At 46.9% G+C, this 15,076-nt stretch overlaps 1 protein-coding gene across 1 annotated transcript in view; it reads left to right on the top strand.

Annotated features, from left to right (window-relative positions):
- Positions 1–15,076, top strand: part of JAZF1 (JAZF zinc finger 1) — a gene marked incomplete at both ends in the record, with an annotated part of 329,348 nt that overhangs the window by 183,329 nt on the left and 130,943 nt on the right. The window contains one exon of the mRNA XM_080701406.1: positions 7,074–7,146. Within this exon, the coding sequence (XP_080557532.1) occupies positions 7,074–7,146 (73 nt within the window). The remainder of the gene's footprint in view (positions 1–7,073; positions 7,147–15,076) is intronic.

Below are 15,076 nucleotides of genomic sequence, written 5' to 3'. Positions count from 1 at the left end.
TTTATTTTGAAACAAATGTTTGCTGAATTGCTGAGGTTCTAAGTTGATGAGACTGGCCTGGAGCCTGCAGTACTCCTGTCTCAACCTCCCAAGTACGGGGACCACAGATGCGTACCAGCGCTTTATGCTGCTTTTAATAAACTGTAAAGATTGTATGGAATCCAGTGTTAGAACCAGAGGTAGCGGTGAGTGGCTGTAGGACGCACTGCGTCTTTGGTGGTGAGGTCCCAGCATGCAGGACTTCGGATGGGAGCCCTGCTGGCACCAGGTGTGATGGGGCACATCCCCTAGGCTCCATGGTCTGCTCGCTCCCTTCCCTCTCTCCCGCCTCTCCTTCCTTCCCTCTCATCCTTCACCTGCCTTTCCCAGTTGTCTGTTTTCATGTCTTGATTCACATCCAGACTCTTCCTCCAACATCTAGTGACATCCATTGCTGTCTTGGCTCCTGTTTGGGGTTAAGGCAACGATAAGGGGAGGGATGGAGTTGTGACCTGCAGCCAGGGCTCACTGAGTTGGAGAATCAACAGACGTCAGTGCCTGGCATCTGCCCTTTAAGTTAATCAGAGGGAGCCCTCCTGCCGGCCGGCTGCCAGTGCTCTGGGCTCCACTGTGGCCCTCTGTGCCCAACCCTGTCCTCGCCCTCTCTCCTGTCCTTTGCTCGGCTTCAGTGTCCCTGGACAATCGGCCTTTTAAGCAGTGCTTCTGATTTCAACCACGACCCTCCTCCTTCTGGGCTTTGTCCGGGACCCCTCAATTTTCTCCCACCCCGCCCCCGATACTTGAGATTATAACCTCATGCACTCTCTGCTCTCCTTCTGTTTGGGTTTTCCATGTTCTAAAAGCACTGGTTGAAATAACTTGCCTGCTAGGTCTCTTCCCCTCCTCTTTTTTTCTACCCTTGGTGAGTTCAGACCTTTCTTTTGACTTTTGTGGGGGCTTGGAGGATGAAAAAATGTCCGCCATGACGAGTCTACCATGTTTAACCCAGAGCCCTCAATTTCTCTGTCATAAAATAGATCAGAGTGTGCTCCCCCATTGGCCCCGGTCGGATTCATACTAGGCACTGAGTTCCTCACCTCTGAGAAGTGTGGGAGGGGAAAGGGATGGCCCCGGGTACTGCCCTGGGATGGACACCGAGGTAGCTGTGGACACAGAAGAAGGAAGCCGTGCCCCCTGCAGAGGAGGGTGTGAGGAGCAGCGCCCCGGGTGCCCTGGAAGGCTGCCCTGAGCCACTCTTAAGCCCGGCAGCTTTTCAATTTCAACAACTGGGGGAAGGCTGAGAACACACTGCCCATCAATGATTATGGGAACCCCAAGTGATTCCAAAGAAAGCAGCGTGCCTACCGAGATCTTCAGAATCACTCATCCAGCTGGGTGGGCGTTCTCCTCTCCTTGGGTGGGCCTCCCATTGCTGCAGCAGCCCCAACACACACACACACTCACACGCACACACAGGCCCCCACGATTGCCATACACCCTCAGAAAAGCATTGGTGTTGACATTTGGAGGCTTTTTAAGGGGCGTGGCAAACCTTCCCCTTGGCACTGCCTCTGAGGCCTGTAGATAGCTCTGTGCTCAGAGAAGCCTGTGTAGCTTCATGCAGAGGTGGTTCAGCTGTTTCTGACTTTCATCAATTATTAGTAATTGCAAATTTGTTAAATCCCAGCAAGGTAGACTATTACCTAAAGCATAGCCAAAGCCCAGGAGCTAGTTAGTTGACCTAGGCCGACCCACCAAGTAACCCTGGTAGCCTTTTGATGTGAGCATGAAGAGAGCACCATGGGATGCGGCTGGTTAGCCATGTGGCACATGCAGACACGTGCAGACCTTTCTGCCATTGGTTCTCAGCGCTGGAGATGGCAGAATGGCCAGTTGGGCCTCAAGTCGAGCAAGGTGGCCTGCGTGTGGCTCTCTCCTGGCTCTTGTTGTGCTTGCAGTTCCTATCAGAAAAAGCTTCTTCCCAAGCTTCTGCAATTGCCTTACTTAATTTGCTGCCAATTGAAAAGCCACGGAGCCCGGCATGGTGGGCACACTTTTAATCCCAGTACTTGGGAGGCTGAGACAGGAGGATCGCAGGTTCGCAGCCAGTCTCAGCATCTGTGAGGTCCCCTGCAACTCAGTGAGACCCTGTTTCAACATAAAGAATAAAATAGGGCTGGGGGGTGTGGCTTGGAGGTAGAATGCCCCTGGGTTCAATCTCCAGTACCACACAACACACACACACACACACACACACACACACACACTGAATACGCAGCTATGGGAAGCCAAGGAGCCCTTTGTAATTCAACTAAGTCTTTGTGATTCAACTAAATCATGAATCCTAGGATCCACTTTGTTCCTGGGCCTGGGGTTGAATGGCTGAGTCCTTATCACAGAGGAGCTGTGCCCTGGAAATCTTAGGCTGAGACAGTAGAGACCAGAGACCTGCTGCCACCTACTGTGGATGCCGCTCTTTTAGAAACGTCCAAGTAAACTGAGTCCTTTCAAATACTTTCCTTAATATTAGTTTATTTATTTATTTATTTATTTTGGCACTGGGAATTGAATCTGAAGACATTCTACCCCAAAGTTACACCCTCAGCCTGATTTTATTTCCTATATGGAATCAGGGTCTCACTAGGTTGTTGAGAGCCTCGCTAAGTTGCCACGGCTGGCTTTGAGCCTGTGATCCTCCTGTCTCGACCTCCCAAGTACTGGGATTACAAGAGTGCACCACCACGCCCAGCTTTCTTTTTAATTTATATTTGATCTCGTGCAGATTCCAGTCCGCTTAAAGCTGGAATGTGCACGGTGCATAGGAGAAAGGGTGCGGGTGGGGTGGGGCTGGAGCAGAATCGGCGTCATAGTCCCGGCCGGTGCTGTGTGTGTCTACACTGCTGGGAAAGTTCAGCTTATCTTTCTGTTACTTCTTAGTGATACTAAGGGGCAGCGCTGTTGTGTGAGGCTGCAGACAGCCCTATTGTAGACATTGCTGAGTTGCTGTCTCACAGAGCATCGTGGGGTTAGGAAAATCCGTGTTCTATCTACAGACCTCTTCCCTCAGTGGATGAATCCCCTGGGCTTTCGAAGCCAATGTTTCAGTTCCATGTTTTATGAGCACTGTGAACAGACAAGCCAGAAAAATAGCGGAGTGCTAGTGTGCTATGGCCATTTCATTTCTTATTAGGTTCCTGGTTGTAACAACTTATCATATGCACAAAATTAAAACCTGAATGATGTTTACATTGTAAAAAGAAGCTTGTGCTGGAGTCCCGTGATACCCAGCAGATAGTGAGACCTTCCAGCTTAGTCTGACAATGTCCTGTCTTCGTCATCCTCGTGAGAACATGGTTGTGCAGTCCCCGGGAGGCGTCTGTCTTCTTGCACAAGCCCTCCTCTCCTGTCTCCCCCGCTTGTTCCTGAGGAGAACGTTTAGCTAGCATCAGTTACATTTCTGCTGGGGAGAGAGAAATAACGAAGGCAGTCATTATACGTTTACTGATTGTGAGGTGTTCGGCCGCGTAATTAAATCCATGAGTGCTGAGTCACCACGGCGCACGGCAGCCGGCAGTGAGGACGGTGGGTGTTTACTTGGGGCCGACCGGCCGCTGAGGTTCCTCCAGCAGCACCTGCGCCGGCCTCTCCTGATCTGTGGGCACCAAGTGCCTCATTTTGTCTTAAGAGCCCAACACTTTAATGGATGTTTCCAGGGTTGATCGTTAGGCCTGGGGGACATCTCCATGGAAGTTCTGCTGTCTTTCTGGCTGCCAGAGTCTGCATTCTAGAAAAAGAAGAGAATCCCGCCAAAAGTTCTTCCAGGTGGCCTTTCTGCCATTGAGAGGGTGGTGTGTGGAAGCTTCTAGAAACTTTTCTCCCACTTACAAGTTGAGGATACGTGAACAGAACCCTAGCATCAGTTATAGAATATGGTAAATCAAAGTAAGAAAATTGTTTTCAAAGCTCGCTTTGCAAAGCGAAGGCTAAACCTTCTAGATTCTTTGTGAAACACATTACGGTATAGTTGTATGAATGTCAGCGACCGACACTTGATTTGAGCATCAGAGAGCTGCAGAGTGTTTAGACAGTGCTTCCCCCCTTTCTTACAGAGATCCTAGAACTTTCTCTGCATTCGTCAGCTTTTCGTTGCTGTGACAAAATACTTGAGATGACTGCCTCATAAGAAGCAAAGGTTTATTTTGGCTCAAGGTTTTAGCAGTTCCAGAGCCATGATCTGTTGACACTGTGCTTCTGGGCCTGTGGTCAAGCAGAAAGAACGTCGTGCTGAGGAACTTCTGGAAGAGGAAGAGGCTCATCTCATGATGGCGAGGAAACAGAGACGAAGGGCTCAACCTTCTCTTCACGAGCACAGTCCTGGCGACCAACTGCCCCCACTAGGACCCACCTCCCAAAGTGTCTAGCACTGCCCAGCAGCACCACAGGCTTTTACCCATGGGCCTTTGGGGAACAGTCTAGGGCCAAACTATAGCAAGCTGGAAGTAGAAAAGAATAAGGCAACTGATGGACCAACCTGTACACACATGCTCACAAGAAAGTAATAGAGTTGACATGCGTACCTGCACATGCACATACTAATAAAAGAAAAAAGTAGAAATCAAGGTAGCTTGGAAAGATAACATTTAAAATATTTTATAAATTATATAACTTGGAGACAAAGGAAAGAAGCTTTAGACGATGGCTTGTGGGAAAACCGATAGGGTGGAAGCCAGTTATAGGAACAAAGACAGAAGTAAAAGATATTATAAAAATGTTAATCGGCTTCTTAACTTTTTATCCCTTTATCCACAGATTTTAGACTGAGGCTTGTGCTCTTTTTCACCCTCAAAGTAAGAATTATTGGCATTTGCTGGCCACAGTGGCATATGCCAATAATTCCAGTACTTGAGAGAAAGGAGGATCGCAGGTTCAAGACTGGACTCAGCAACTTAGCAAGACCCTTGGCAACTTAGTGAGACCCTATATCAAGTTAAAAACAAAGAGGCCTGTAACAAGAACGCCCTGAGATCAATCCCCAATCAATGATAATGATAATAGCGCCGGGCGTGGTGGCGCACGCTTGTAATCCCCGCGCTTGGGAGGCGGAGACAGGAGGATCGCGCAGGTTGGAAGCCAGTCTCGCTGGCTTAAGAGACCCTGTCTCCAAATAAAAATAAAAATATAAAAATGAGTCTGGGAGTGTAGCCCAGAGGTAGAAGGGCTTCCAGGAATCCCGGTATCACCAAAAAAAAAAGATAATAATAATAAATAAATAAACAAACCTTACAGTCCTTTGGAGGAGTGATGTCTAGTGAGTCAAGTTCAGGCCCTGTCTCAGAACCCAAGGTCCTTGATCATTAATACCTAAACCTGAAGTAGAACCATTCTGTGAGCACTTGAAATATTCCGCACGAGGATCCTGGCCTTGTTCACTCTTTTTCCTTTCTCCTTATTTTCATGACTTTTGCCTCCAGTCTCTTTCTTCCCCCGCGAAGCACCTGGAAAGACCTCACAGGATTGGAGTGTCAGTCACCGTTTGCCCTGACGACCTGCCCAGTGTGCAAACGGCCATTTCTCTGGGCAAAACCCCTTTCCCTGCCGAGCAGGGTTCTATTGACCTCTCCAGAGAGCCTGTCCCTCTCAGAAAGCTGGCTATGTGTTGGGTGGGACTGTAGCAAACCGAGCTGAGGATTAAGGTTGTGTCTGCAAACTCAGCTTCCCCAGGAAGCGTGGTCTCCGTGGTTGTCACCGACTGTACGTCTAGACCACTGATGGGGGCCAGCCTCCTGCGTACGCTGCCAAACCATGACACCCGACTCGATGAGCCATTCAGAGAATCGTCGGCTTTTGTGTCAGAATTTGGCTCTCTAGGACCCGTGGTGGCAAAGACCCCAGGAAACGGGATTGCTGAATAGCGTGTCCCTGAAATTCCCGGCGTAGGAAAAACGATAAAGCATACGAGATCTTCAGCTGTACCCCTGAGGATAAAGCGGGCTCCTCTGTCCGGTGCGGGTCTGAGGACGAGAGGCTGTCAACGGCTTTCTTGACTCTGGCTTTCGCCGCCGGTGCCTCCATACCCCGTCGGCTCCTTCTCCAGTCGCCTATTCAATGGGCGTGGGAGGCAGCGTGTGAATCTCACATCCACCAGGCCCAGTAAACGCTCCCTGCGCAAAGGTGCTTGAAACAACATCTGTCGAGACATCAAAGGAGGCGGGCGTGACTGGAGCGCAGCTGGAAGGCACGGTGTGGAGGAGACTGAAATGGGAAGAAACTGGCGGGAAATGTCTGAACCTCTTAGAACACAGCAAGGCTCAGTCATTCCCCTCCTTTATGTTATTCTATAAGCATGGATTTTCTGTATATATATGCATAATTTTTCCACATGAGAAGCATGAAAACATCTTTGGGTATGAGACATACATTTTCAGCACGTGGTAAGGAAGCACCATTACGGGGCGTGCTTAGCGTGCTGGAATCGGCCTTTTTGAGGGATAATTCCCTGATGTGACTTTCTGAGGGATAGTCTAGAAAATTTATAATAAACTCATTATGCATTTATTTTTTTAATTTTTATGTGGGACATATTGAAAATGGCGTTCTACTCATTATACATTTTAAAAAGCAAGGAGGGTTGCCCTTCGGAATACTAATCCCAACTCAGAAACGTGTTGGGCGGACAAGAACAATACTCGGTAGATTTTCAAATTGATGGGACTTTCCAATGGAAACTAATTTGTTCCAGCATTGAAGTGAGCATAATTAACAGAGACTTTCTTTCTTAGGCCGATTAACCACCGAAAACCAGCCAACATTGTGGCTGTAGGCAGTGAAAACCAATATTTATGAGCGGGGCCGTGTGTGAGTTTGCGTGACAGATGGACATTTTATCACTGTTGATGTTTGGAATTCCCTTGAAAAGTAATGCAATATCTTGTTATTTATGAACGAATGAGAAAATTATTGTGCTTTGCTGCCCGTGTTCTCTCTGAAAGACGCATTCTAAATTACTCTTTCTCTCTCTCTGGTTAGCCTGTTAGGTAGCCTTATATATTCTGACGCAAAACCTCAAAATTCGCAATTTCGTCTTTTTCTTGCAGATACAGATCCACGCGTTTTAGAAAAACAAGAATTACAGCAGCCAACCTATGTTGCCCTCAGTTACATTAATAGGTAAGTCGTTTTCAGAATTTATGGCAACCTTATCTGTCACTTATTTACTTTTTAGATGTATCTATTTGGCAGAGCAGAAAAATGTTTTTAGTCTTTTATGTCTGTGCGAGGTTATTTTAATGCAACCTCGGTGTGGAATTTTCTTTTCTCGTTCCTCTGTTGGGGAGATGTAAGATCATAGTCCTCTGTGCACGGGGCTGAGAGCATGACTAATTTATAAGCTCGTTCTGGAAGCATTTTGTATGCAGAGTTGGCATACACGCTCTTCATAGGGCGGTGTGGGAGATGAATGGATTTATGTTTCAGGGAACCTCTTAAATCCCGGGGTGAGGAAGTACTTTATGAACTCAAAACATGGTTGGAATATCAGAATATAACAAATTGAAATAATTTAATTTCGGAAATTTAATAGCAGCTCATCTTTTAGTAGAAACATTCTTAGCAACCGATTCCACGTGGATCGAGTAACATGAGTTTCTACTTAAACTGAACGTGTGAGCCCAACATTAGCGAACGGTCTCCAACTTGATATATCGGGTCTAAAAGAAGACTTAGTGTTTCAGCCAACGCCAGTAATTAAGGAGACAGTAATTTTTTGGAGAGAACTTGAAGTCACCTGAGGTTAAGAAAACACATGCTCCCCAAAGAGAGAAAGACAAAGTAAAAGCAAAACTCGTTTTTAATGAGAACGAAAAACTCTCCGCTCGTAATTCAGCGAAGGAATTTCTGTTGACTGTCCCCTTTATGGAAGGTGAAGACTGTTTCCCGTCTCTTGGTACCAGAGCTGAGGTCCAGGGTCTGGATGGAAATCTGGGAATGAATTATCTGTGCTGTTTCGTTTTAGTGCCTTTTTAGGAAACGTATTTAATTCTTGCCCAGATAGAGCTGTGAGTTAGTCACCTGTGTTCAGTTTCACATTCTTCTCTGATGCATGTTTCCCAAAGGATTCATGGTGTAAAACTTCCATCTGCATCTCTCCATTTGAGTTCCAGAAGTGTGTTAGAATGGCTACCATTTTTCATTACCATTATTTTTGACCTGTTAGACAAAACAACTTCAAAATCCAACCAGATAAATAAATAAAGATAGATGTGGCTATTTGGCTTTCTCGGAGAGCCTGTGTCGTCTCTGGTAATTAGGAAAGGTCTCTAAAAAATCTTTAGGTTTACATTTGACTTACATGAAATCATATATATTAATTAGCCTTCTGATATCAGGGAAGAGGATGAATTGGCATATAGATGAATCATGGTATTCAAGGAGACTTTTAATAATATGGCTGTTTGATTTGAGTAAGTTAGCTGTTGCATTTATATAATACCAAGCCTTTTTGCTTTTGACATATTCTTTCTGCTTGGTTGTTTTACTTTGCTTTGGTTTGGAACTGGAGATTGAACCCAGGGGCATCTGAGCTATGACTGCGGCCCTTTTTGTTTTTATTCTGAAGTAGGATCTCGCTAAGTTGCTGGTGCAGGCCTTAAGCCTATGATCGTTGTGCTTCGGGACAAGTGCTGGGATTACAGCTGTGTGCCCCCGTGCCTGTGTGTACACACCAGTGTCCAGTCCAGAGCCTCAAGCTCTATCTGGATGTTTTATCTTTCAAGTCAGCTTCGGTCTGCCACAGTCCTTGCGACTGCAAGTGGCTGGTTGAAGAGCCGGGCCAGTCACCCACAGAATGCTGCACCCTCGATTTTGTCTTGGTTTTGGCCTCTCTGGGGAGATTTCCTCTGTCTTCTGCGTTCTCCGTACATTGAAAGTCAGACCTGGAGAAGAATGAACTGGACAGACACTTCATTATATTTAGAGGCCTGAGATAATAAGGAATTTGACAGATCAGGTCCTGGCTGGTAGAGAAGGGGGCATCTGTCGGGGACCCGTAAGTTTCCTCGTGATCTTTCGGGGAACAGAAAGACTGCGTGTGAAAAGTTTTCCGGGTTATAGGCTGCTCACACGGGACGCCTCTATGGGGAGCGTCACATTCATGGCGTAGAGCTTAACACAGTACATGCCCCGGTGGTCAAGAAAACCCTAAAACAGAGAGGGGAGCGCAGGGGTACAGGGGAAGAAACCCCTCACTAGGAGAGCCAAAGACAGGCTGTGCAGGTTGTACGTCCTCCCGCCCCTTCCCTGAGCCACAAGTCCCCAGCCTGGGCAGCCAGGAAGAAACACGAATGGATGGTCTCCCACCTACCAGAGAAAGAGTAGCAGGGCCCCTCCCAGTTCCACTGACCGTCACCCACCCTGCTCCCAAGTGTGCCAGCGCCCTCCCTGCCCTGTCCTGGCCCCCACCCCTCCCTGGCCCTGAAAGAGACTGCACATTGACTAACATTGTAAGGAGAGGGGTGGCATGGGACATGTGAACCCTCAGGATACTGGTGATGCTGAGGAGAACAAACTAAAGCCCTTGTAACAGAAGAAGAAGAAGAAGGAGAAGGAGAAGGAGAAGGAGAAGGAGAAGGAGAAGGAGAAGAAGAAGGAGAAGGAGAATTAGAAGAAGAAGAAGAAGAAGAAGAAGAAGAAGAAGAAGAAGAAGAAGAAGAAGAAGAGGAGGAGGAGGAGGAGGAGGAGGAGGAGGAGGAGGAGGAGGAGGAGGAGGAGGAGGAGGAGGAGGAGGAGGAGGAGAGAGGGAGGGAGGGAGGGAGGGAGGGAGGGAGGGAGGGAGGAAGGAAGGAAGGAAGGAAGGAAGGAAGGAAGGAAGGAAGGAAGGAAGACAAACCTAAAACAGAGGAAAGGGACAAGTAAATGATACCCACAAGTCTCACCATCGTGGAGAGACTTCTAAAAGGCGTGCCAAAGCCGGGCATGGTGGCTCACACTTGTAATACCAGTACTTGGGAGGCTGAGACAGGAGGATGGCGGTTCATGGCCAACCCCAGGCACTTAGTGAGGCCCTCCTCAACTTAGTGAGGCCCTATTTCAAAATAAAGAATAAAAAATAGGACTGGAGGTGCAGCTCAGAGATAGAATGTCCCTGATTTCTATCCCCAGTACTATAATAAATAAATAAGTAAATAAATAAGTAAAATCTCAGGGACCTTGATAAGGGAAGGGAAACATTCCTGTGTCAGAACTGAGAAGAAGCCAGTACAGATTCAAGAGAGCATTAAGGGTTAGGTACTGTGAAAAAAATAATTAGTATGACAGCAATATCCTAGATACAACCGAAAAGAGTACTATTAAAAAAAAAATAAAGCTAGCCAGGCATGGTGGCACATGTCTGTAATCCCAGTACCTGGGAGGCTGAAATAGGGGGATCACACGTTTGAGGCCAGCCTCAGCAACTTAGTGAGGCCCTCCACAACTTAGTGAGTTCCTGTTTCAAAATAAAATAAGGCCAGGGGTGTAGCTCAGAGATACTCCTCACCCCATTCAATCCTCAGTACCACAAAATAATAATAATAAAGCTGAACAAATGAGGTATTTTAATAGCTTTTTTGGTGCATTGTAATTGCGTGTCATAATGGATGTCAGGGTGGTGTGAACATGCGGGCACACAGTACCTGGTATGTCTCCCCTGGATCCCACTGCCCCCCCTTCTCCATACATGTCACCGAGGTTGGTACTGGTCATTTCCTATCTGAACACAGCATTGTGAACTGCTGCCTTCCTCGTGTCTCCCCCCTCCCTCTGCTAAGCTCCCTCCACCACTCCACTGGACCCTCTATCTGAAGGCTCTTTGGCTATCATCCTTTCTTTCTTTCTCTCTTTCCTCCTCTCTCTCTCCCTCCCTCCCTCTCTCTCTCTCTCTCTCTCTCTCTCTCTCTCTCTCTCTCTCTCTCTCTCTCTTTCTCTCTTTCTTACTTTCTTTTTGTGTATGAGTGTGCTACTGGAGATTGAACCCGGAGGCATTCTGCCTCTGAGCTATACTGCCAGCCCTATTTTTTTATTCTTTATTCTGAATCAGGGTCTCACTGAATCGTGCAGGGCCTCAGTAAGTAACTGAGGCTGACCATGAACCTGCGATCCTCCTGTCTCAGCCTCCCAAGTACTGGGATGACAAGTGTGAGCCACCGCACCCGGCTAGCTGTCATTTTTCTTAAACCTCAGTGGAAAAGAAACTCTACTTCTGCTGAACAGTAAAGACAGAAAAAGAATGGGCATTTCTCTGTTTGTATGTTAATACAATTCTGAGGGACATTTGGGCATATCAAAATTGAGATGAAACTTTGCCAGTAACATTGACAATCAACAAATGGTAGTGGTCCTTACTATACAGCTTACTTTTTGGATTATTTGAAAAATGTAGTTATAGAGAAATCATAGCCTTTATTTAATTTCATACTGTTTAACAGACTATGTTGAATAATAGATATTTTACAGGTAGAGAGAGACAAACTCTGAATCCCTTAAAAGCATATCTGTTGAATGAACAGCTTTATGGAAATCAGCTGGAATTCGGATTTTCATTTAATCTTCTCTTTTTCTTTTGTACTGGGCACTGGAGATTGAACCCAGAGACATTCTACCTCTGAGCTATGCCCCTAGCCCTTTTTATTATTTTTATTATTTTTTGTGGTACTGAGGATGGAACCCAGGGGCATTCTACCTCCAAGTCCCCCCCCCCCCCAGCTCTATTTTTTATTCTTTTTTTTTTTTTTTTTGGTACTGGGGTTCCTGGAAGCCCTTCTACCTCCAGGCTACACTCCCAGACCTATTTTTACATTTTTATTTGGAAACAGGGTCTCCTAAGCCAGCGCGCGCGGCTGGCTTCTAACCTGCGCGATCCTCCTGTCTCTGCCTCCCAAGCGCGGGGATTACAAGCGTGCGCCACCACGCCCGGCCTATTTTTTATTCTTTCTTTTGAAACAGACTCTCACTGAGTTGCAAAGGGCCTCACTAAGTAGTTGAGGCTGTCCTCGAACTGCAGTCCTCCTGTCTCAGCCTCCCAAATGCTAGGATTACACGCGTGCGCCACCACGCCCGGCCTCATTCAATCTCTGCAATACCATATGTCAGAGCCCATAGAAAACCTCACTGTGCACGTGTGAGAAGTGAGAGGGAAAAGGAGGAATGATAGGACCGGGGGAGCTGGGGTCCAACCTGCGCAGGTAGGTCCCGAGCCTAACGATCTGTCCACAGACTAGTTGGGATAGTGGACAGTTAAGTACACATTAAGAAAAATAGGAGAAATTGGAAGGCTACCTTTGGAAAACTAGGACAGGGCAGCTGGGCAAAGGGGACAGAGACAGAAAAATAATACAGAATAATTACGCCTTAGATAATTGGGGGTTAGCAGCCTAATAAGATGAAGTGGTGGGAGACAGGAGACCCTGTGTGAGAGGTGAGATATATCGCTCCCGAGGAACTGGGCTGAGTGTGTACAGTGAGTCTAGCACAGCCGGCCTTGGAAACAGCGGGGAGGGAGCCTGAGCATCACCTTTCATGGGGAAGGAAGGGCAGAGTGCGGAGAGCCCAGAGGAGACCTCCGGGTGCCTCACCCGGGAGGCAGGGACGGCGGTGCAGGAGCAATCTGGCGAGTCTCACTGCAAGCCTGGCTGAGAAGCGCGGGCTGCCTCTGGGCGTTTCCTTCTGGCTACTGTCCAAGAAGCACAGGTAGCTGTGTTCAGGCAACGCGGTGGCATATTAATAACTTGTGAGTCCCCAGAAAAAGATAACTACAACATATAGTACACGGCCAATTAATTATACTGCATTCCCTACAAAGTGTTTTCATTATAAAACATAAATTGGCCAGGTGTGGTGGCGCATGACTGTAATCCTAGTATTTTGGAGGGTTAAGACAGGAGGAGCACAGTTTTGAGGCCAGCCTCACCAACTTAGCAAGGCCATCAGTAACGTAGTGAGGCCCTGTTTCAGAATGAAAAATGAAATAGGGCTGGGGATGTAGGTTGGAGGTAGAATGCCCCTGGGTTCAACTCCCAGTACCACAAATAGTAATAGTAATAATAAAAATAATAATAATGAAATAAATTATAGTTTTCAGATCAACTTTAATTTTTTTGTATGTGGTACTAGGGATTGAACCCAGTGGTATTCTACCTCTAAGCAGCAACCCGAGCCCTACTTTTATTTATTTATTTATTTATTTATTTATTTATGTGTTTATTTATTTATTTATTTATTTATTTGCAGTACTGGGGATGGAACCCAGGGGCATTCTACCTCCGAGCTACACCCCCAGCCCTATTTTTTATTCTTTATTTTGAAACAGGGTGTCACTGAGTTGCAAAGGGCCTCTCTAAGTAGTCGAGGCTGTTCACAAACCCGGATCCTCCTGCCTCAGCCTCCCAAATGCTGGGATTACTAGTGTGCACCACCACGCCCGGCTTTATTTTTTTTATTTTGAAGTAGGGTCTCTCTAGGTTGATGAGAGTCTCACTTGTTGCTGAGCTTGGCTTTGAACCTGTGATACTCCTGTCTCACTCTAAGTACTGGGTTATAAGCATGAGCCACCATACACAGACAACTTTAAATTTTAAAATATAGCATTGTGCAGAAGATGTAAATACGTATCATGCCTCGGCACAAGTTGGTGCCTTCTTGTACCAATCCTTACCATTTTCTGCTTAATTAAAAAAAAACAGCGTCTTCAAGAGTTCTCTGTGTTCTTATGACCCCCTGAGCTATTGCGGGCCGTAGTTGTCAGTTTGATCTCCAAAAATCATTTTTACTTAGCTTAATATTTGCTCTGAAAGTTAAACATCACATTCTAAAATGTGTTTTGTAGAGTGATTCCAAGAGATAATCCACAGCGTGTGCGCGCGCGCACACACACACACGCACACACACACACACACACACACACACAAAACTCATTTACTCACAGCAGGATTCTGAGGGCGTTAAGGGTGGGGAATCCTGAGTTAAATAAGAGATTTCTATACTACAGGATGTGCCGCAGCCTGCCCTGTGCATGATATGTATTTAAGCCTCTGAAGGGATACTATAATTCTCCTGTGTGCCTGGTCCCAGGGTACTTTTCCTTGAAGCCCCGGGTGGGACCCATGTTTTGGCCACATCAGAACAGCGTGATCTTCGCCTCCCCCTCAGCCCTGTACGCAGAATGGCTCTCTCGTCTTTTTCTAACTCAAAATGTGCAATGCAGTCTTTTTTTTTTTTCCTCCTGGTCCCTTGAGGGAAAAGAGGGTCGCACCGTGCCCAGTGTGGGAACACCATTGCCTCTCCTCTGACTCCCCTTTTAAGGGTGGTCCCTCAACTTCTCTCAACCTGCCTGCACACCCCATCTGGCTGCAGCTAGAGATGACGATCACCATTGTCTCCAGCGGCAACACGTTGCCATGGCTACGCACAGAGGCGCGGAGTCAGGCTGCTGAGGATGGGGCCCAGCTGCTGTTTCTGGACTGCGTAGCCGTGGCTCCTCTCTGCCTCTGCTTCCTTATCTCTTCTTTCCAGGGAATATCAAATCATTTAGTGCACATAGCGTGTACATACTCGCACCTGTGACGTAGTAAGCGATATACAAGAAAGATTTTTTAAATTTTTCTTTATTCTGCTCATGAGGCCCCCTCTCTCTGTCTAATTAGCAAATCACCTGCCGAGGGAGCTTTGCTTCGGAAATGAGGCCAGAATCATTCCCACCAGGAAATAAACTCCACAAGAACAAAAACACTTTCTGTCTCCCCAGACTGTGTCCCCAACTCCTTCTCAACAGTGTTGGTCACACCCTAGATTCTCAAAAGAATATATATTGAAGAATTAAACGAAGCCAGGCACGGTGGCATACACTTGTAATCCCAGTACTTGGGAGGATGAACCAACAGGATCGTGGGTTCGCGGCCAGCCTCAGCAGCTCAGCAAGACTCAGAAACCTAGAGAGACCCTGTTTCAAAACGGTTAAATAAAAAAAAGAAGGGGGAGTAGGGAGGGAGGTGGAGCTCAGAGGTAGAATGCCCCTGGGCTCATGCACAGTACCACCAAAAAAGAAGAAGAAGGAGAAGGAGGAGGAGGA

This window comes from Muscardinus avellanarius, assembly GCF_963383645.1.
Source record: "Muscardinus avellanarius genome assembly, chromosome: 9".
NCBI lineage: Eukaryota > Metazoa > Chordata > Mammalia > Rodentia > Gliridae > Muscardinus > Muscardinus avellanarius.
The sequence above is the reverse complement of the archived record's forward strand: the minus strand, read 5'-3'. Positions and strand labels throughout refer to the sequence as shown.